This window comes from Xiphophorus couchianus, chromosome 2 (genome assembly GCF_001444195.1).
Source record: "Xiphophorus couchianus chromosome 2, X_couchianus-1.0, whole genome shotgun sequence".
Lineage (NCBI taxonomy): Eukaryota > Metazoa > Chordata > Actinopteri > Cyprinodontiformes > Poeciliidae > Xiphophorus > Xiphophorus couchianus.
This window is the reverse complement of record NC_040229.1, coordinates 5,176,357-5,199,791: the sequence shown is the minus strand read 5'-3', so window position 1 is coordinate 5,199,791 and position 23,435 is coordinate 5,176,357. Positions and strand designations below refer to the sequence as shown.

Below are 23,435 nucleotides of genomic sequence, written 5' to 3'. Positions count from 1 at the left end.
CACTTAAATCTTGGAGGACTTCTGGTCTTTTTGTCAGAATTATGTGACTTAAAATATCAGCAAACTTCATTTCTTTCTTGAAAAGTTTAAATGTCAGAAACGTAAATCTCTAGCCATTGATTTTTTTATGGCAAATATGTGTAATTAAACTAAAAATGTGAGGGTTTTGGTGGAAATTTACTCTAACTACACAGAAATACCGTGTAATTCACACTTGTGTTTCCAACTGAACTTAGATTTTACAGGAAAACTTGCCACTCATAACATGTCGGACGCGCTGACGTGCCATTTGTGCGGGACATTGCAGCGGGTGCAGCATCTACTGTAACATTTCTATGCTGATTTATATCAGCATCGAGAGCCAGCTCTTCTCGCGAGACTTTGTTTGTTGTGGAACAGCTGAGCAGGTGGCTGGAGGTACTTGCGGCCAGTTACCGACTCAACAGCACAGCTGCGGCCTCATAGCTGAGTTTCAGCCCCGTGAAGATTTTGTTTCCAGCTCGTTGGACGCCATGGCTGAGACGGACCCGAAGTCGGTGCAGGACCTCACCAACGTGGTGAGTCGTGACGCAAGGCTAGCTAACCATGCTAACATGAATGCTAACGGAGCTAGGCTAGGTCCCAGAGTTTAACCCGAAAGTGACAGAAATTATCAGCTTTTATTCCGCATTATGTGTGAAATGTTCACATGCTAACACGTCTGTTAAGTCTGTTTATAAAATGTATTAAATTCTCTTCCAATTAAAAGCTACATGTCATTTATTGGATCCAAACAGCGGAGCTTTTTATTCTGTGATTTAATACATTAGTGTTCAACTCTGAGCTGATGTCCATTTTAATTAGTAAATAAAATCTGTAATAGTTATTCTACAGTCTGCAGGGCTCTTTGGTCAGGTGTCTGCTGTTTCCATGGAGATGGAGTTGATTCAGGCGTCAGGTGTAGGCGTAAAGTTCAGCATTTTGACCAGCAGAGATTAAATGAAACATGTCAGTCTACCGTCAACACGGCATCACATGGCAACCACGTGTTTTTAGAACTGGGAGCATCTCTAAACCTCAAATAGCTGACCTTTGACCTCAAATCCCAGAGGAGTTACACGGAGGTTTCATGGATGCAGACAGAGGAGGAGGGAGTTGAAACCATCTCTTCCCCGACTCCAACATCCCTCCAACCTCATGGCCTGATGGCAATCTAAAGAGGAGTGGCAAAAGCAAAGGAGGTGGATCAGCAGGGGCCGTCTTCCAGCATCACCATCCACATTTAATTCCTGTGGGATAAATGAATCACATTTGAATTGAGTTTTGAATTCCCAGTCCTTTGCTGTGGTGACTGGACACACACTGAAGCTGCACTGCATGTTGCAGCTGTGACCCTGACCAGTGCAGATGAAGACGCCCCACTGAGCTGCAGGTCGGAGTTGCTCCCACCCACCCAGTCATCATCAGTTTGAGCCTTTGGGAAACTCCTCCGGTCCGGTCACCATGACGATTTTAAAAAACCTGCCAATCAAATGAATTTGCTGCCATTTTTAAAATACTAGAGGACAAACAAGAAAACGTGACAGCAAGGTGTTGCTGTGGAAACTCAGTGGATGGATGTAGTCAGGAACACGACTGACCCTCCTCTTCTCCTCTTCCTCAGTTCATGAAGCTTCAGATCTGAGCATAAAGGACAGGAAAAGGTTTTAATTTGATTTGACTAAATATTGCTTTCACTTTCAACATTACACTGTTTTGATGTATCCTGCAGTGCTTGTCATTATGTAAGTTTTGAAATCAGATTTTTTCTGCATTTATCAATAATATTAGCTTTTGTATTCTTTAAGTCTAAATTAGTAGAAACTATTTATGTTTTTAGCAACAGAGTGAGATTAGAGAGATTAATAACTGACAGAATGTAAACCTGTGGAGGTGAATTAAAGAGGCATTTCCATGGTTACCCATCTTTTCTATTGTCGGCATGGAAACAAGCTGTTGACCATTTTTTTGTCCTTTTATGAAAAGAAAGTGACCCGAGGCTTTGGTTCTGTGGAGTGGGAGAAGAATCCAATTTATTCTCCAACGTTGAGCAAATAAACGAGAAATTTTACTGTTTGCTTCTGAAGACATTTTAAATCTAAAAACACAAGGTTTTCTTGTAAACATTCAGTTTTTCTTCTGAAGAGGAAGAAAAGGGTGAATTAGTGTAAATATGGGATTTATCTGGTTGCTGTTTAGTGTATCTGTAGCGCCGCCCTGCAGGTGAATGTCTAAACATAATGTGAGTGAAATGATTAATGGTCAACCAATCAAAAAAAGGCAGTTTGTTGAAATCAGCAGTAATGAAGCCAAAACTGTACAAAAATATCAACATTTTGTATTTAAGATGAAAAAAACTGTAAATCTGTTTTACCCAGAACTCATCTAGTGGGTTTTAACTTCACCTGGTTCACATTAGGTTAAGAAAACTCACCTTTTCATCCAGTTAACCGGTTAATATGAAATAATCCCCAGGTCAGAAAGGCCTGATCTTTTCATTTAGGATTTTTGTACCTGCATCTTTTGCTACAAATGATCAAAAGTTCACTGACGAAATGCTGCTGATGCATTTAAAAAGGAATTTATTTGTATTTTTAATGTATTTCTAATATTGTTTTAAATAAGCTTAAATGATTAAATGAAAAAAATATCTGTCAGAATAATTGACAACCGAAATAATGTTTAGCTGACCTTTGACCTGTCCTCTGGGCGGCACGCTGGTCAGTCCTGATGATTCTCCCTGCAGAGCAGAAATCAAACGTAGCTTTAATTCCCGCGGGTTTTGTCTCTGCAGGTCCAGACTTTGCTGCAGCAGATGCAGGATAAGTTCCAGACGATGTCGGACCAGATCATCGGCAGGAATATCCTAAACATGGCTGCCGCAGCAGATTAGCGTAGAAAAGTAATCTAGATTTATCTAAAGCTCTAAATGAACCTTAACTTGCTGCTCACTCGATGAGATGAGCACACGCATCGACGACCTGGAGAAGAACATCGCCGACCTGATGACCCAGGCCGGGGTGGAGGAGATTGAGGCGGCGCCGGAGAAGCCCAAAGAGAGCCAAGGGTCATCATGAAGGTGAGAGGGAGCGGCGCCCCCTTCAGGCTCCTGCTGGGACTTCATGTTCCTCACCGGCTCTGTCTCAAGGTTATCATAGTCAACTAAAACTAACCAAAACTGAAATAAAAACTAATTAATGGGGAAAAACTAGCTAACTAGAACTATATTATGCTTTTATAAAACTAAAACAAACCGATTATAGATACATCCTTCATTTTTGTGTTTATGAATCTATTCAAACTGATAAATTATTTTTTTCCCCACACTAGCAGTTTGTCAGCTGTCCATGTTCCTCCTGGCGGCTACGCTACGCTAGCCCCCGCAGCAGAAGTTTGGCTAACCAATGCAAAAAAAAAAACATACATTTGTTTGGTTTTCACTATAAAGTCCATTCAAGCTTTGTGTCCAGTTATGAAGAGAACATTATTTTAATATCCATGTTGGATCTTTCTTGATTGCGTTGTTCTCTGGACCGTTTATTCAACAATAATTGGACTGAGATTTTGTATACATAAATTAATAAATACTAGAACAGTTTCAAAAATGGATACTTTGACCTTTTTAAAGGTCTTTTAACCAAATTTTTAACTTTGGTTAAAAATTAACCAAAGTATCAAAAAACAAAATCTGCTTTAATAAAAACTAGTAAACCCACTAAATTAACTAAAGACAAAAAGTCAAAGAAATAAAACTAAGAAACCAAAACGAGGTTTGATACGGTAACAAAGGTTGCTGTTAAATTGTCCCAGAAATTATCACAATAAACGATAATATTGTTTTGAGACCACTTAAGTAATATAATGGTAATGGTATAATAATGCAAAAACACATTTTCAAAGATCAAAAAACTTTAAACAAATGTAAAGTTTGTTAGATTCCACTGGAACTGGAAGGCATTTTAAATAAAACATTTAACTGAAGTCCTCAGAAAAGGTTTAGTGGAGACCAAAGCGCCAGACTGAAGACTAATCATCCAGTTTCTGGTAGAAAGAGAAATTTTAACTCGTGGAAATGAAAAGTTTAAATTAGCCATGTGATGAATGTTGCGCAGCCGGGAGGTTTGAAGTCGGTTTCTCTTCTGCCCTCAGGCTCCTGGCGGCCCGACGGTCCTGGACCCGGGAGCAGCAGAACTTTTCCACTGAAATCGACTTGTTGGTGTCATGTTGTGTGAAATGCTTTTTTTATATAGTGAGTTTTGTGAAACGGTTCCAGTGAATGACTTGAAGAGCTGAACATTGTAAGCTAGACTAGTTTAATGTGTCCTGAACCTTTTAAAGCAGAGATTATTGATCAACCCTGGAGGTGGACGCTACTGGGTCAGAACCAGTAAGCCCAGTAACCCAACGGACGGACGCATTCCACTCCCAATGTTCTTCTATTAACACTGAAGTTTGTAATCTGTGCTTAATATTTAACTATTTGCTTAGTAATGAAGAAAACTCAACAACTCTAAGGTGCTTTGTGTTTTTCTAATGTTTCCACCAGCATGACCAGCAGTCGCTTCTCATTTTATTCTATTTTTATTCACTTTAAATGTTTAAATTAAAGCCAATAAACTCCTGCATGAATTATTCACACCTAAAGAAACTGTTTATCTCCCATGATGAATTTATTGAAAAACAGAAGCAAAGGAAATGAGACGCCATCATCTCCAAAAATGACATTTTACAACATTTTAAAAATTCAGGCTTCTGGCTAACTTTATTTACATTTTTCATGCAAATTATGAGCCTTTATTGAGACTAATTCAAATCAAATGTACAACAATCAACAGCAGTTATTGAAATTGAGTGCCAAAAGCAAACAAATTAGCATTGAAGCAACATTGAGGCAAAGCTTGATCACTTCATCTACAGCGCAACAAACCAGAAACAGGATGATAAAGTACTGAATATTAATAAAGTAATCGGTCCGGGTCGGGTTCTGGTTCCGGGTCAGAACTCAAAGTCAGCCTCCGTCATGTCGATGGCCCAGGCGAACTTCTCCCGCTGGGTTTTATTGTAGATCTTTTCTATGGGTACGTCCATGTTCTTACACCTGACCCCACAGAAAAACGTAAAACTTTTCACTTCCACACAAAATGTCCAAACAGAAATAAACTGTTTCTGAGTAAAGGAAGTCTAAGTGGTTTATTTTCAACCTGTGGTTTGTTACGACCCGTTTGTCCAGAACCAAACCTGATTTATTTAAAACATCGAGACTAAGACGCTCGTGATAAAATAACATTCGATTAAAAAGTGTCATTTCTCCACAGATTATCTTTGACTGAAGAATCATTACAGCAGGTTATGATCAGCGACGCTTTATTCCATCCAGAAATGTTTTAGTGTCGATGCTTTTCGATAGATTTTGATAGCTGTTTTTTTACAGTTACCTTTCAGGACTTGATTTAAAATTACTTTTCTACAAAATAACTCATTTGTTTCATTAAAATATTGAAATATTTGATAGTTGAATAAAAAATAAAAAAAATTGTGCTTTTGGAGCCCAGTGAGCAAAAATGAGTTAAAGTTTTGGCACCACTGACCCAGAGGACACATTAATGGAGAATTTTTTATTTTCTGAATGAATCGACGTTTGACTTTAAAAAAGTTCTGAAATTTAGATTTTTGTGTTTCAAAATCAAACTGCCTAAAAATGACATTTTCTATTTTTTAAAAATACTTAGAAGCTGATAAAACAATTCAGGCAGAACCCTGAACCAGAAGGTTTAACACTGAAAGCTTCAGCAGAACCAGAACCGGGTCGGTTTTTGCTTACCAGGCCACGCTGATCCGCGGGTCCAGGTAGTTGAGCTTGGAAGTACCGAGTGCGATCTGCTTGTTCTCCTCTCTGTCCGTCGCCTGGAGCTCCATCTTCAGCAGCTGGTCCTCACAGCGCTTCACCGCCGCCGCCTTCCTGTCCACCATGCTGACGCCAAACAGGACAAACCTCACATATAAACGCTAACGCTGTTAGCGTTCTGTCAGTGCTACTCACACTGACACCAAACAGGAACGAGCCACTAAAGCTAATGCTAACGCTGTTAGCGGTCTGTCAGTGCTACTCACACTGACACCAAACAGGAACGAGCCACTAAAGCTAATGCTAACGCTGTTAGCGGTCTGTCAGTGCTACTCACACTGACACCAAACAGGAACGAGCCACTAAAGCTAATGCTAACGCTGTTAGCGGTCTGTCAGTGCTACTCACACTGACACCAAACAGGAACGAGCCACTAAAGCTAATGCTAATGCTGTTAGCGGTCTGTCAGTGCTACTCACACTGACACCAAACAGGAACGAGCCACTAAAGCTAATGCTAACACTGTTAGCGGTCTGTCAGTGCTACTCACACTGACACCAAACAGGAACGAGCCACTAAAGCTAATGCTAACGCTGTTAGCGGTCTGTCAGTGCTACTCACACCGACACCAAACAGGAACGAGCCACTAAAGCTAATGCTAACGCTGTTAGCGGTCTGTCAGTGCTACTCACACTGACACCAAACAGGAACGAGCCACTAAAGCTAATGCTAACGCTGTTAGCGGTCTGTCAGTGCTACTCACACTGACACCAAACAGGAACAAGCCACTAAAGCTAATGCTAACGCTGTTAGCAGTCTGTCAGTGCTATTCACACTGACACCAAACAGGAACGAGCCACTAAAGCTAATGCTAACACTGTTAGCGGTCTGTCAGTGCTACTCACACTGACACCAAACAGGAACAAGCCACTAAAGCTAATGCTAACGCTGTTAGCAGTCTGTCAGTGCTATTCACACTGACACCAAACAGGAACGAGCCACTAAAGCTAATGCTAACGCTGTTAGCAGTCTGTCAGTGCTATTCACACTGACACCAAACAGGAACGAGCCACTAAAGCTAATGCTAACACTGTTAGCGGTCTGTCAGTGCTACTCACACTGACACCAAACAGGAACGAGCCACTAAAGCTAATGCTAACACTGTTAGCGGTCTGTCAGTGCTACTCACACTGACACCAAACAGGAACGAGCCACTAAAGCTAATGCTAACACTGTTAGCGGTCTGTCAGTGCTACTCACACTGACACCAAATAGGAACGAGCCACTAAAGCTAATGCTAACACTGTTAGCGGTCTGTCAGTGCTACTCACACTGACACCAAACAGGAACAAGCCACTAAAGCTAATGCTAACGCTGTTAGCGGTCTGTCAGTGCTACTCACACTGACACCAAACAGGAACAAGCCACTAAAGCTAATGCTAACGCTGTTAGCGGTCTGTCAGTGCTACTCACACTGACACCAAACAGGAACGAGCCACTAAAGCTAATGCTAACACTGTTAGCGGTCTGTCAGTGCTACTCACACTGACACCAAACAGGAACAAGCCACTAAAGCTAATGCTAACGCTGTTAGCGGTCTGTCAGTGCTACTCACACTGACACCAAACAGGAACGAGCCACTAAAGCTAATGCTAACGCTGTTAGCGGTCTGTCAGTGCTACTCACACTGACACCAAACAGGAACAAGCCACTAAAGCTAATGCTAACGCTGTTAGCGGTCTGTCAGTGCTACTCACACTGACACCAAACAGGAACGAGCCACTAAAGCTAATGCTAACGCTGTTAGCGGTCTGTCAGTGTTGGACTAACCGACTCTAAAACCTAAAACGGGTTTTTCTGCATCCTGAGGAGAAAATGTTTTAAACGTCTGAATGTCTCTGAGCTCATTGGCTGTGATGCCGATAAAGTGTAAAACAGTCCAATAATAGTTAAATATCAATAATGATGATGATGTTTTAATGTTTCCACCTCTGCAGCTTGCTGTCCGGACTGTCTTTGGTTTTCATTTCCTTCTTGGCCAGTTTCAGTTCCGTCTTGGCTAGAGCCAGCTGCTCCTTTCTAGCAACAATCTGGGGAGGGGCGACAGGAACATTTCTCGTAACCAGAGAATAACACGCTCTCTAAAATTATAGCAGTGCCTAAAAAACATGGAGATTAGCAGAACGCTGGCTGAGCTCTGATGCATTTAAATGGTAGTTTAATGGTTCCTATTTAATTAGTTGGAACAGATTTTATGACTTTTTTTCCCCAATGTAAAAATAATACAGTAAAAATGCAGTAAGTTTAGTTTTTATAAAATACAGTCACAGGGATGTCGCCATACACTGATGCATTCTGGGTAGATGATATATGCTGCGTGCTACAAAGCAATGAAATCAAAAACAAGGTGTATGTAGGAGAAACGACATCCAGTCCAACATGTTCTAGTCGAGGATTCCTTTAAAGTCAGTTGAGCAGCGCTGACCGTTTCCGTCCGTCTGGACCGACCCGTTTTCCCCCAGAGGGATGCTCTCTCTAACCAATCAGGTCGCAGCATTAATCATGGACGCCGTCAGAGCGACTCTGATTGGCCGGGCTGAGCGGGAGCTCACCTTGGAGTGCAGGTTGGCCATCGACTGTTCGAAGGTTTTTGGCGGCGCCCGCTGGTGGTTGCAGAGAATAGCGACGGCTCTGTTGGCTCTGTTGTAGGACAGCAGCTTCTCCGCCACGTTGTCAGACTCTGCAGGAGGAACAAGATTTAAAATCAGCTGCAGGATGAAACCCATAAAAATGTTTTACATGGAATTCAAACCGTCTCCATGTTGTGACAGTTTACAAGACACAATGTGAACAGATCGACCTCCTCCCTGACCTACTGCTGTCTGGAGAAATGAACCAAAAACAACCAATCAGAGCCAGGAGGAGCTTAGCGCTGTCAATCAACCTCATGTACTTGCTGCTAAGGGTGGAGAAACAACTTACCGTCCAGGGAAACCGTTTATCTGCCATCATCAGTGGCTATGCTAACTAAGCTTAGCAGAGAGCAGGGGATGGAGCAGCGCCACACAAAGGAGTGACTGACAGCGCTAAGACCCACCTCCAGGCTCTGATTGGTTGTTTCTACTTGGCACTGAGAGAAGGCGGAGGAGCTTGATTTAGTTGTTTTCAGATTTGTCTCAAATGACAGTGACAGGGTGAGACAGATGTGTAAAAATATTTTTATAAAAGTTTCATCAACCTGCAGTTTTAAACATGATGCAGCAGCTTCACCTCTCACTAACACATGGAAGCAGTTCTGAACTGTTCTTTATCTTTTTATTTTTACAGAGTTGAACATCCCCCCCCTGCGTCAGTTTGAGTATCGGCTCCAGAAATGAGACACCTGACTCTCTGTGACGCAGGTGATGGAGCCGGGTCGAGGTTCTGGCAGCTCAGGTAATCTGCTGCTGGCTGACGCTCAGATATCTGGGAGAAGCTAATACTAGTGGTATCAGGTGTGGCGGTCTGAGCGGCGGCGGCTGGTCAGACGGCGCTGCTTACTGTTGGTTAGCTGCCGCAGCTGCTGCTGCAGGGTGATGGAGGCGTTGTACGTCCTGAACACCTTGGCAGTCAGGTCCGGCATCAGAGAGCTCAGGTGTTTGTTCAGGAGGGCCGTCTGGGAGGAGCAAACAGGCAGCAGGTCAAACACACACACACACACACACACACACACAGCTTTCTGGAAACCATTACACTCTCAGCCACCAGGTGGCAGTGTGGTCACACACTTCTGGAGGGAAACAAACCAGATTCAGAAAACTTTGATCTGTAGGTTTTAGGATCATCAGTGATGCTGAAATTTTCCATGTTAGTTTTTAGTTTAAGTAACCAAAAGAAATCATGAATGAATGAAAAGGAGCAGAAAGTACAAACTTATATCTGCTTTTAGTCACACAAAGAGAATATGAGCCGTTTGACTAGGTATTAAAATACAACCTAATAATCCGTTACCTGATTTAAACACAGCAAATGTTTGTTCATTCAACTTTTATATTTAGATAAGATTTGATGACAAATGTTCATCAGTGACACCAATAAATGAGCGAAGAATAGGAAGCGGATTTATCATCCGGCAACATTTATTGTGAAAGGCTTAACTACATTTAACCTCTGACCCTTCCACTCGCCTGTAACTGGTCCAGTCTGCTGCTGGACCAGCTACCAGTCCGGACCAGCTACCAGTCCAGTCTGCAGCACACAGTGGCAGGTTTTGTGTGGAAATTCGTCTCCCCAGTGTGATTCCGGTAAATTTTCCCCCCAGTTTCATTTTATCTGCCAGAGTCCATCCGCTGCCTCGTTTGAAACTCCGTTGCTGCTTTCAGTCTCTCGCTCTAAAATTCTCGCTCTTCTCCTCCCGTTGCTTTGCTTAAGCCCTTTCATCTCTGCACACCAACAGCTCTTCCTCATTCAATCTCATTTCCTGCACCTGGCAATTTACTCCCTGCTTTTTGCTTTACCACAGCTTTTTGTCCATAGAAGAGATAGAAAAGTGTAATTCTATTTTACTTTCTCCATTTTCTCTTTACACACCTCAGAAGTTTCTGATGCGTTTTACACGGCGCCACCAGACCCAAAGTTCAAATTGTTCTCATCACAAAACCTGCAATTATTCCCAGCAGCTTCCAGCAGGACAGCATCCTCACCAGGTCACTGGTTCCATCACCGGTGTAGCAGCAATTAGCATTTAGCAGCCGTTAGCATGTAGTAGCCTGTTTAATTAACGTTTAGCAACCGTTAGCCTTTAGCAGCCGTAAGCGTGTAGCAGCCGGTTTAATTAACGTTTAGCAGTCATTAGCATTTAGCAGCCGTTAGCATGTAGTAGCCGGTTTAATTAACGTTTAGCAGTCATTAGCATTTAGCAGCCGTTAGCATGTAGTAGCCGGTTTAATTAACGTTTAGCAACCGTTAGCCTTTAGCAGCCGTAAGCGTGTAGCAGCCGGTTTAATTAACGTTTAGCAGTCATTAGCATTTAGCAGCCGTTAGCATGTAGTAGCCGGTTTAATTAACGTTTAGCAACCGTTAGCCTTTAGCAGCCGTAAGCGTGTAGCAGCCGGTTTAATTAACGTTTAGCAGTCATTAGCATTTAGCAGCCGTTAGCGCGTAGCAGCCGGTTTAATTCACGTTTAGCAGTCATTAGCATTTAGCAGCCGTTAGCGCGTAGCAGCCGGTTTAATTCACGTGTAGCAGCCGTTGGCGCGTAGCAGCCGTTATCATGTAGCAGCTGGTTTAATTAACATTTAGCAGCCGGTTTAATTCATGTTTAGCAGTCATTAGCATTTAGCAGCCGTTAGCGTGTAGCAGCTGGTTTAATTAACGTTTAGCAACCGTTAGCCTTTAGCAGCCGTAAGCGTGTAGCAGCCGGTTTAATTAAAGTTTAGCAGTCATTAGCATTTAGCAGCCGTTAGCGTGTAGCAGCCGGTTTAATTAACCTTTAGCAACCGTTAGCCTTTAGCAGCCGTAAGTGTGTAGCAGCCGGTTTAATTAACGTTTAGCAGTCATTAGCATTTAGCAGCCGTTAGCATGTAGTAGCCAGTTTAATTAACGTTTAGCAACCGTTAGCCTTTAGCAGCCGTAAGCGTGTAGCAGCCGGTTTAATTAACGTTTAGCAGTCATTAGCATTTAGCAGCCGTTAGCGTGTAGCAGCCGGTTTAATTAAAATTTAGCAGTCATTAGCATTTAGCAGCCGTAAGCGTGTAGCAGCCGGTTTAATTAACGTTTAGCAGTCATTAGCATTTAGCAGCCGTTAGCATGTAGTAGCCGGTTTAATTAACGTTTAGCAACCGTTAGCCTTTAGCAGCCGTAAGCGTGTAGCAGCCGGTTTAATTAACGTTTAGCAACCGTTAGCCTTTAGCAGTGGTTCTGAAAGTGATCGATGGACCGACACAGAGCGAGGAAGCAGGAACTCACATTTAGACGGTCGAAGAGTTCGTCTCCAGGATCCTTGCTCTCCATGAAAAGCTTAATATTCTTGAAAACCTGAAAACATAAAAAATAACCATTAATTCAGCTATGACTAGAGAGGCTATGGACAAAAACAGAAAACATGTCTGAAGTTAAAGTTTCTTATATCTTGTGTGGTTGAAAAAAGGAGAGAAACAAAACAATAGGCCTTCGCAGCGTTTGCTGCTCGGACCTAATGAATAACAAACAACTGAACGATCGAACAACACAGGAAAAAAATCCCCCAAAAAGAAATAAAGTTGTTGGTTCTCTTCCAGCTGTCCAACGTGAAGCCTTGCATAAAAGTTAAACTCATCCAAAGATTCAGATCAGAAAAATCATATAAAAATAAAACGACTCCAATTATTGCAGATATCTTCTGAGAAGTTACAGAAAACATGGGGTCTTTGTTCGTCGCTACCTGATGAAGCCGTTGCTTCACTGTTGAACTGCTAATGAGGGCCGTCCCTCTGGCTCTTAGACAAAGACTCAGCAGCGCTGATCAATATGTATTCAGCTGGTCCATTCTCAGAGATTCAGTGCAATCAGTTATTGACAGATCATTATTCATCCCATTGTTACTCACTTACACACAATCTGATCCATAAATTACTCCAGACACATCACCTCTGCTGCATCTATGCTATTATGTTACGGCATCGCCATCCATCACAACAGTTGCAGCCCGTCTAAATGTTAAATGCAGCTTCTGGTGAAGTTTGTTTAAGGATGTTTCCCTCCTGATGGTCCGGTCGACCCGGTTCTACTGGAACCAGAACTCCATCATCTGCTCCACCTCCAGCTGCTGTGGTTCTCTTTCTCTCTGCTGAGTCAACGGTTTAATGTTTTGCCTGGTTGCTGCATTAGTTTAAAGGTTTTAAAGCTAAATAAGTGAGAAATTGAAATGCCATCATTTGATTCTTGTTCCATTTTATTCCAAGTGACATTTAGCAGCAATCACACTGATTTGCCAGGGAATTGATGATGCTAAAATATGCAGAGACTAATTAATTCTAGCTAATGTGATGCTTTTGAATGCACTCATTTGAATAATTATATGTTCTGCCAAGAAACAAAACACTTTGGCTGTCAGGTGTTAACATTCCCTTCCTCATCTCTGGAACAGAAGATAGCGCGGGTCGACACCGGAGGAGAGGTTACACATTTACATTTATGCGACATGCAGACGCACACAGACGACTGCTGCTTTAAGGTTCCAATTAAATCTAAAAGTTACACAAATGCATCTATTTTCTCTGTTGGAGCTCAAAAAACACGACTCGGTAATATTGTCTTGTGTTTATGAAGGACAAGTAACTAAATCTGCAGAAAAAGACCTTTCCAAGAACTCTATTGAGACAAAAATGTTAATTTAACTAGAAATGGAGTTTTTTTATTTAATTTGCTGCATACCTGCATCTGTTTTAACAAGTAAAGAATCTAAAAGCCATTAAACCACGAATGCCTCCACGTTGCTTCATTCACTCTTTCAATTCAGTGATTTTGCTTCTTCTTCCTTCCTGGAGGAGAAGAAACTCGATAAAAACAGTAGAGATGCAGCAAAGAGCAGAGCGCAGCCGCAGCTGGAGAAATAAAGCTAAATATGTGAAATCGGGTTTAATTTGCAGAGTCTGTAATTAATTCCTCACATTGTAATGAAAAACCAGTGGGATCACTTTCTGAAGCAGGTGTCGACCCCCAGTGGGCCGTCGCTGTTTGTGTCTGAAGCTTGTGCGTCAGATATACGGTTGTACCAGAAATGAGCGATTACAAAGGTTCTGGTCAGAAACTTTATATGTAAAAACAATGTAATTCATTGCATGAGAATATATTAACGTTTTAAAATCTGTGAAATTAATTTATCAAAACGAAAGCCTTAAAGTCTTGGCCTTGATCTAAAATAATCACCCAAACTGAAACGGATGGACATAAAACCTGCATCATGTTTTGTTTCTGTACCTTCTTGATGACCGGCACCTTGTTGTAGTAGCGGATGGAGTCTTTCCCCAGGAAGTCGAACTCCACCACGCACTCGCTGCCGTCCAGCTCGTCGTGGAGCGTGATGTGCTCGACGCGCAGCGAGCAGCAGCCGACCGTGTCCGCCGTCTCGCCCTCCTCCTTCTCGTTTCCCGCTCTCAGGGCGAGCTGCGGCACGGAAACACGTCCGTCAGCTCAGACACATTTAACCGAACCACGGCGCACAGAGCAGAGCCCGGCTGGTGACCCAAACACCTTGTCTATGAAGTACAGGGCCACGGCTCTCTGCCTCGCCACCATCTGCTTGGACTTGAGGTCGCGGAGGTAACCGTCCCGGATGCTGTCCACACACGACTTGAGCTTCCGAGCAACCTCGTATTTCTCCCAGTCCTTCTCTCCCTGCAGGTCAGATTGGAGCAAGGAGAGACAGACTGAGGATAATAAACCGGAGACGGAATGATCACAAATTAAAAATATTCTGCAGATAATATCATGAATACAGATCGAAACTAAAACTAGAAGGAAGAAGCTTTCCTCTGGAACGACGGATCAAACGGGGAACATGTTTATTCACTCAACCTGGATGATCCACACATAAAAGTAATATCTGGTAAAATGCTGAGCTGCATTTTAAAGGGGCACAAAGCATCTCTGGGAAGCGGACGGATAATTCACAAAGTCAGCCCTCTTTACTCAGACACCACTAAATACAATCCAATAAAACCGCATCTAATTTAAAGACTCTGGAGGAGCTGCAGAGACACATGGCTCAGGTGGCAGAATCCCTCAGAAGGATAGCTGTTAGCCTAGCCGTTAGCATGGCTGTGAACTCCATCAATCTGACCTTTATGGCAGGAAGGAAGTCATGGATAAACGGAACTCCTATTTGCCAGAAACCAGGAAGCCTTCACAGCGAACACGCTGGAGGCAAGTTTAAAGTTTAGACCTGCAGGTGAAACAACAACTACAGTCACCACAGACCGCCTTCACAGACCGTCTTCACCGCGGACCACCATCTCCACAAACCACCTTCACCACGGACTTCAGTCTGGATACCTTCAGTTTGGAGTTGGCGTTGAGCATAATGTACTTAATGGATCCCTGGACGTTCTCGGTCCAGCTGGCCAGCCACGTCACGGTGTTGTCGTGCCGTACGTCCTTCCAGTGGTGACCAGCAGGGGGCGCAGGTGGCGTGGCCTCTCTGCAGAAACAGAAACAGGAGTCAGTGCTGCTTCCCCTCAGGGGGAACAGGAGAGAAGCTGCAGGGCTTCTGGGTAATTAGGGGGAAATAAATATTCATCCACACTAGTTTAAGGGAAATAAAGACCCAAATGTTCCACTAAAATAACTCTTCAATGTTTACTAAGGCTGAAACAATTAACTAAATTAATGGTGATTAATCTGGCTGTTACATGTAGCATTAATATTAGACGCAGTCTTACATGAGTGTAAAATAACCGAGTTTTCCTGCTGTTGATGAGAGGAGCGGCCATATTGTCACACAAACTCGGCCTTACAAGTTGTCACTAGGAGAAGTTTGAATTGCTCCCAGTTTCCCAGTGGAAAGTCTGAATTTTCCAACTGGGAAGTCAGAATTTCTGAGTAGAACTGAAACGCAGCAATACATTGGAAATGAGGGGAACCTCAGTTTCCAGTATTCACTCCCTGGAAACCTCAGGGAGTGAATACTTTCCAGATCAACCCTTTTTCCCTTTCCGTGCTGGTTTTTTAAGTTTGCAGGTCTCACCTGACAACACCTCCCACTCACTTGCTGCAGTTGATGATGACATCTTCCGGTTGGATCCGTTTCTTCAGCATTCCCTGCTTGGGATGCTCTCCTCTCCCTCGGAACAGACCTGGAGGCTCCAACTTAAAATTCCCGATGCGTTCTCTGTGGCTATCCAGCAGGCAGTAGCCATATTTATCCACGATCTTCTGATTGGCATCTTTCTGATCCTATGGCAGATACACAGTACAGACAGAGCGTCGCTTTCAGGTGGGAAACCGACGGCAACGTTCCCAGAGGAGATCAGCGGAGGGAGCAGGCGGAGCGTTACCTGCTTCTCCTCTTTGCTCAGAGCCTTCCTGGCTTCCACCTTGTCTTTATGGAAGGCGTGGAGTTCTCTGAAGTCACACTTCTCCAGATCTGTGATCACTAACCGCTCCTGACGGGTCATCTCCTAACACACCACAAACCAGTTAACATGAAACTGGGATTTCTCACCTGAACTGGACTCAGACTGATGAAACTATTAACACATTAAATTATTCTATAACTGACGACAGTGATGCATAAAGTGCTGCTGAGCTTCATGGGAAAGTATTCAGCTGCACCTTCAGCTTTATACATGACAGTCGTTCTGAATGGACCTGCAGTTCTGACCCAGAGGTTCTGTCCATGTTCTCCCTGCGGTTCCATTATGTTTCCGTTTAAACCAGTCAGGTTAGAGAAATGGGTTATAAACATGTTTGCTACATTTTGTGCACCACTTCATCCTCAGATGATCAGATTTCTCCTCCTCAGTCCTTCCTGTTTTCAGCTCCTTTCAGGATGAGCCGTTTTTATGCAAATAAGCTGCAGCTGGCCACGCCCCCACCTCAATGTTCTACAATGTTCAAAGTTCTACAACGGTACATCTTTGACCCTGAGTCAGACCCAGAAGCAGAAGAGGATCGTCCTGAACATCCAGGATGCAGCAGCTCCACCTGGGTTGCTAGGTAACGAGGTAGGACACCAAAAACATGAACTTATTGCCAGAAAACGGCTGGATGGCGTTTTTAGTGCCGAGACCGTTTCTGGAAAAGGTAGTGACACAAATAGAAAAACAAAAACCTGTAAAAAGTGAATTTTTAAAATCAAAGATCCCCTTTAAAGTGAGGAGGTTTGGTGCTGAGACGGCTGGAGATGGCACCAGAACCCCTGGCGACCCCAGTGGGATAAGCGTGTATGATGATGGATGGATGGGCTTGGTGCTGAATCAGCTGAACATCTTTACACTCCAACCAGCATCACATCAACAGGCTTCACACTCATTAAAGCTGCTGCAGGTCAACACAGGCCAACAAAACGAGCCGTGAAGGCTCAGCCCATCGTTAACGATCGATAAACCCGTCCAGTCACCAAACCTGAACTGGATCTGAACCGATCAGATATCAATAAAACAAACAGCATCCATCTGTCGCAGTCAGTCAGTCAGGCTGACTGGCAGCGGGCGGTGGGCAGGCTCCGGGGGCAGCGGAGCGCGGACAGCTTTTCTGGCTATAATAAAACATCATAATTGGATTTGTTCATATGCAGGGAAGCCAGTTGTCTGGATTAGCATATCAATGCTTTCACATAAATCGTATTTTCAAGAGCATTGAGCACTAAGCGCCGCAAAATTAATTCTGCATGATGTGCTTTGAGGCTCGGTTTCCTCTACAGAGAGGATATTTCTACACACACACCCTCCCACACACACACGTTCCAGCAGCCAATGGGAACGCTGGTCTGGTCCTACCTTCCTCCAGTCTTTGAAGAAGTTCTCACGAAACACCTTCTTGGTTGTGTATTCATGGTCCAACATCTGGGCAAAGAAAAGCGCCACCTCCTCTGCTGCCAGGCTCAGCTTCATCTTCTTACCTGCACACAAACACAGGCCTCACCTGGACGCCTCACCTGGCGGCCGTCCAGCCGCGGAGCGCTGGGATGGCTCCCTCACATCCAGCAGCTTTCAGAAACTTTTTACAGACTCTGAACCCAACTTGAGAAGTTCTGGGATTTATAGACAAAATATGTTTTTCTTTTTTCATTATTTTAAATTAAAAATTATTATATTTTTATAGTTTTAGCTTAATTCCTTTTCTGAATGTGCCGTTTCAGCAAATGGCCTTATCAGTTTCCTCAGAGGAGGCATTAAGTCACTGATTCTGGTGGTTCTGGAGTGAGAAGCTCCTGCTGCTGCCGCCTACTGGCAGCTGATGATCAGAACCAGTGAATTCACCAGTGACTGGTTTTCCTGCCAGAATAAAACCGAACTGACCGTTGTAGAAGAAGTTAACGTCGTCAGGAAGAGGCTGGTACTCTGGAGGGAAGTAAGGTCCGTTGTGCTCCAAGGACTTCCATTTCACTCCGTCTTCGTACCGCTCTTCCTCCCACCTGACAGAAAGCAGCGAGATGAAAACAGGCGGAGACGAGCGACGGCAGGACGAACAGGACGGCGTTTCCTACCATCTCCAGCGGTTCTGCTCCTCCTCTTCCTTCTTCTTCGTCTTCAGCATTTTGGCTTCTTCGATCTCCTCCTTTGACCTCTTGGGTTTTTTGGTGACTGGCTGCTCTCCTTCCTCTTTCTTGACCGTCTGGCAGAGACAAACGTTTAAGATGTGGATTGACGCCGCCCAGAACCAGAACGTCCAGACAGGAGGCTCAGCGTTCAGCCGGTCCAGAAGGAGGAAGACGCCAGCGGAGATGAAGGTTTACCTTTCTGGGTTTCTTCTTGGATTCTTTTTTCTGAGCTTCTTCTTCACTTGCTTCTTCTTCACTGAGGGGCTTGATTCCTCTCTCTGAGCTGCAGGAATGTGAGAGGACAAAGTCAGAGTAATAAAAATGGTGGCGCTTTTCAAACTCTTCAGTTTGATGAGAATCGGACGGACGTACAAGGATGCAGCTGCTTCCTCTATCGGCTCGTCTTTCACACGTTTCCTTTTCAATCCTTTCTTCTTCTCAGTCAAGTCGTCCTGCAGCTCGAGTTTCATCAAATCACTGATCACACAGAGAAACAGCAGCGTTTATTTCACAAACTGTCTAAATCATGTTTTACCTTTGAGTTAAAAAAAACAACATTATTAATATTTTAGCCTTTGGTTTTACACAACATCCTGCAATAGTCATGTTTTAATCCCATCTGTGATTCACTTGGTTTCACTCAGACCATAATTAGCTTCCAGTTTTATCAAATTTGAATACATTTGGCATTTTATATCAAATTACAGCTTCATTACTGCTGTAATTGTTTCTCAGAAAAGAGAAACAATAAGAACACAATCATTTACTTCACACTCTGATAGTTAACCATCATGATAGCAGTCCCACTAATTATTATATAATTATAACTTTTAAAGAGGAAAAAACAATAATCACATGATGGAAGCTTGTAAATTTCCCAGCTAAGAAAAACATAATTAAACTCAGCAGTTTTAATTTAGTTCATTAAGATCACAGAGCGACTCATGATGAGAAGAGATGTCATGGAAATATGTCCAGAGTATCATCAATCATAAAATAAAGAGGAAAAACTGAAATGTTGAGGGATTTAATTATCAAAATGTTCCTGACCACCAAGTACCAGCCAGAATAGAACAGAAAAAACAACAGGAAGAATAAAATAAATAAAACCATCCTTCTCCCTGTGAGTGAGATTAGAATCCGTTAAGAACTACAGGAGTCAGACTGTGAGGCGGATCTGATGCAGCGTCCTGCTCAGGATCCAACTGCCGTGAACTCATTTATTACCTCCTGACGTATTCTTCCTCTGCACCGGCTTACGCTCATTCTTAGAGATTTGCTCGTTATAGAGAAGATAAAAAGTCTCTGTTTGTGGTCACTAAGCATCTAAACCTCGTGGGGAGGCAGAGAGAGAGGAGGAGGAAACAGATCACACATCAGGATGCCCACCTGGAGCTGCTGACCGGCTCCAGGATTTCCCTGACCTGTGAGGAAGACGAACCATTAAAGCTCAGCAGATGGAAACCAGTCGACATGAAAACTCCTCCATGCAGGCGCTGACAGAAAGGAGGGTTTACCTTCTTAGGAGGCCTGTCATTGTTCTTCTTCTCTTTGGACTTTGTTGACCTTGAATTATATAACAGAAAGTTGAGATAAAAGAAGAATGTGAGAAAAGACAAATAGTTTCTTTTAAACAACATTTAGGGTAATAGAGCCTCAAAGGCAGAAACAATCAGAAGCTTTTATTCAAACTTTTATGTCGTTTATTCAGATCAGATCTAAAGCGGACCTGGGGATTCTGACCGCTTCCCGGCCCAGGCTGGACCTCAGTGTGTCCTGGTCAAAACTACAAACCAAACATGTAAGACCATCCAAATATGCTGCTTTTATTTTGAAGGAGAACTTCCTCTACTCAACCTTCCAGTTCTGAGCACAGCGGTCTCGCTCTCATTGCAGCTGCAGTTTGTTGCCAAACAAGCAGCTCTGGAAACATTTAAGCCACCTGTGAAATGCAGACGTTCTCTGGTTAGAGTGTTTGGTTTGAGCATCGTAAGCAGAGCGCTGCTGGGAGACGGCTGCGTTCTTCTTCTGCGGGTCGCAAACCGTTCACACTGAAGTCCGACTGCAGTCGCATTTAATGAGAAGCATGAACGACAGAAAATCATAATTCATGAAAAAAGGAAACAGAAATTGGCTCTGACGCTAACCTGTTGGGTTTGGACCTCGTCAGTGACGGTCAGAACCTGATGATTCTCTGATTCAGTCTACGGTTCAGTTCTGGTGTGTTTCAGTTTGATCCAGACCAGCCGAGCAGCTTCAGGTCGATTTATTTTGGTTTTCTGCTGCATAAATCAAAGGATTTTGAGCTGCAAACAAAAGGTTGAAAATAGTTTTTAACCGATGCCTAACTGCTGTCTCTATTTTAGTCGGGCAGTTTTGGGAAATGTGGCCCGGTTAACTAGCAGGGTCTCAGCGGATTAACACCGGTTCCACGCAGGGCGACGTGACAGGAGCTGCACACACTCCCAGCTGGATACATTATTCTTATTCTGTGTTTTTTTTTTAAGCTAAGCTCAGACAGAACCAGGATCAGAGGGGCGTGAAACACGAAGCAAGCAGTCAGACAGCCTGCTGCTCCCGGCGCCAGCCGCGCTTACAGGTGTCTGTTCATCCCTTCGCTCTCATCAATTACACGAGCCAATGACGATCGCTCCGCTCTCATTTGTCTGCTCACATATGCATGCTAATAAACGCGTCTGATATCAAAGTAAATTAATTTATTCATATGAAGATGGAGCGTTTACTGTACGATGTGTAATGAATGCCACCGGCCCTCCTGACACATTCTCTCTCTTACACTTTGTGTCTTTCATTTAGTTTCACACACACACAGTCATATAAATGATCTTATTTATCAGCGGTTGAAGTACCGAGCCGCCAGAGTTAATTTGTCTCTCCATCTGAGCAACATGAAAGGCTGAGCTGAGCGTTGATGTGATCTGAGTGAAGCTGCAGATGTTGGATGAGCTCACTGGTCTGATAATGATTCCAGTCTCTAATGGTGAACTAATGATTCAACACAGGCAAGGCGTCCTTTACATTGCTACCAGCAGCAGTTTCCATCCAAGTGTTATGCAAATCTTAATCAAACTTTTAAAATGTCACAAAAAAGAAAATGTGAATTCGATCTGCTGGTTTGGAGCGAATCCACCAGCGAATCACAGAGCGTAACTTCATCAGGTGTTGAGTTGACGCTGCGCATGGCTGCAATAAACAGGAAGCAGAGCCTGGAAGCTAGCATGAACTCATCTCAGAAACAGGAGAGTCTCCTCCCAGCTGGAGGTTTTCAAAGTCTGGTGTCTCTGGTAAGGCAGGGAGAGTTTCCAACATCAGAACTTACTCAGCAAATGTTTCCATCTCCTGCTAGCATATTAACTTTTTTTGGAAAACCCAAACACAACCTGAAGTGAGCGTAAAAACGTTTTAGATAAATTAAGGAAATGATTTTGCATGACAGAGACATCAACAGAGCTGTACCGCTGGTACTAACGGCAACATTTAACTGCAGTAGCCACTGCTCAACCAAAAGAGGGCAGCACTGAGAAGGTTTTAGGCTAAATACTGGAGAATTAAACTCATTTACACAAAAATGTCACAGTTTGCACAGAAACAGAAAGACAGAACACTTAAGGATCATTTTAGACATTTTATCTGCAACAAAGGTTCATTTGAGGTTTAGTTTCTAAAACCTGAAATCAAAAGGTAATAAAAAAGTTATTTTTTAACAGATAAATCTGAAATAATTTGAATATATATAAAAAAAACACATATTTTTGTCACTAATTTCAGACAGAGAAAGAAAATTTCAGAAATATTTCCAGCCTCTGTTTCTTAAAATTTTGATGATTATGGTTTAGGAATAATTTTTAAAAAAATCTAATTCACCGTCTCAATAACAGAACGCAGAGGTTCGAGCCTCTACCGGGTCAGTCCGGGTCAGTCTGGGTCAGAATGAGGAAGACAGCAGACTGGACCTCCGTCACTGGAATAAAATATTTAACCGTTTCTATTCTTATGTACGAGATAAACCTGTATTGTCACATTTTGATTGAATAAAGAGAATCAGAGCGCAATTATATATTTCTGAAGCAATACGTATAACAACTTTAGACGCTGTGGAGGTTTTGTTGTGTATACTCTGTTTTCCTCTTGAGCTTTTGGCTTTTTTTTACATAAACTCCGGGCAAAAATCAGAATTTCAGATTTTAAAATGCTGCAACTCTTAACTTTTAACCTAAATAAATCACGAGCGGAAACAGTTCGAGTTAAATAATTGTGAAAACGTTGGTCAGGTAAACACACACACCTTTTCTTCATCAGATCTCCACCGGAACCGGCATTCTCACGGTCACTCAACCGCTTCAGCTTCCTCCCTTTCTGCTTCAACTTCGCATCTCCTTTAGCGTCACTTTCTCTTCCCATTTTACCACAGTGTCTGACTGAGAACATTTACAGATTAGCTTTGTAACAAAAATACATTTAAATATACAAGAATATTTAAACACACACCCAAAATAAGCAGATTAAATATCCATATTAGCTAAATTTGACAATTAGCTTCCAAGATGTAGCCACTTAACCAATTGACTGATTAACTAAATAAACAGATGACCACAACTGTGTTTTACTGCCAACCATAAATAAATTCACAGAGTTAACTCACTCACCGTTTGGAAGATTGACAAAAATTGGTTAATATAGTCTATTTTCCGCGTCAAACACGAACTTTAAATCAACGTTTCCTCTGACGGTTAACGATGCAGGCGGCGGTCCCAGCTGAACTCTGATTGGCCCGTTTGAGTGGCGGTCAACTGCCATACCTGCATGTGATCACTGGGGGGAGCTAGAGGGCTCAAGGTGAGAAGCGGAAGGGGCGGGGACGGACCACTGTCAGTCTCATACCTTATTTGGAAATGGGACCATTGCATTCCGGAAATGAAGGGGGCGCTATTTCCCATGTTCTCCGCGGTCTCCCGTTTGTATTTTATTTTCAAATCTGTGATAAATATTCATCTTTAGGAAGGAGTTCCACTGTCGGCATGTATTTAAACGTCTCTCTTTTATTTACTTCAGCGCAGTTCACAGTTTTTAACGAATTACGTAGCTTTTGAGGTGTAGCTGTACATTTCTGCTGAAGACTTGAAATGGTTTTGATTTGAAATTGAATGTATTTGACTCTTGGCTTCCTCCTCATACGCAACATGCTTTAAATTAAATTCAATTATTTGGTATTTGTGTTTATTTAACCTGGAAGACGCTCAACGCCTCTTTTTCAAAGGAGACATTTCAAACAGTTTTTTCAGGAGATTCATCACTAAGTGAAACTTTATATAAATTATTTACACACAGATG

The 23,435-nt window shown here is 42.9% G+C and overlaps 2 protein-coding genes across 4 annotated transcripts; one reads left to right on the top strand and one right to left on the bottom strand.

Annotated features, from left to right (window-relative positions):
* Positions 1-361: 361 nt before the first annotated feature.
* On the top strand, positions 362-5,193 carry hsbp1b (heat shock factor binding protein 1b). Its single transcript, XM_028032079.1, has 4 exons — positions 362-557; positions 2,813-2,879; positions 2,971-3,097; positions 4,168-5,193. Exons 1-3 carry the CDS (start codon positions 513-515, stop codon positions 3,093-3,095), a joined length of 237 nt encoding a protein of 78 aa, XP_027887880.1. The 5' UTR covers positions 362-512; the 3' UTR covers positions 3,096-3,097; positions 4,168-5,193.
* Positions 4,665-22,915, bottom strand: LOC114153428 (DNA topoisomerase I, mitochondrial). Of its 3 annotated transcripts, none has more exons than XM_028031979.1 (20): positions 22,751-22,915; positions 22,390-22,522; positions 19,601-19,649; positions 19,473-19,507; positions 18,456-18,560; positions 18,279-18,366; positions 18,030-18,157; positions 17,842-17,957; positions 17,320-17,441; positions 15,877-15,999; positions 15,588-15,775; positions 14,876-15,020; positions 14,075-14,218; positions 13,802-13,987; positions 11,810-11,878; positions 9,404-9,518; positions 8,476-8,603; positions 7,853-7,953; positions 5,840-5,989; positions 4,665-5,116 (listed from the first exon to the last, which is right to left on the bottom strand). In XM_028031979.1, exons 2-20 carry the CDS (start codon positions 22,503-22,505, stop codon positions 5,014-5,016), a joined length of 2,211 nt encoding a protein of 736 aa, XP_027887780.1. In that variant the 5' UTR covers positions 22,506-22,522; positions 22,751-22,915; the 3' UTR covers positions 4,665-5,013. The 3 variants fall into 3 exon arrangements, with proteins under 3 accessions (XP_027887780.1, XP_027887785.1, XP_027887793.1); XM_028031984.1 differs by having other exon boundaries at positions 22,390-22,518; XM_028031992.1 differs by lacking the exon at positions 22,751-22,915 and adding an exon at positions 22,593-22,726.
* Between the last annotated feature and the right edge of the window lie 520 nt (positions 22,916-23,435).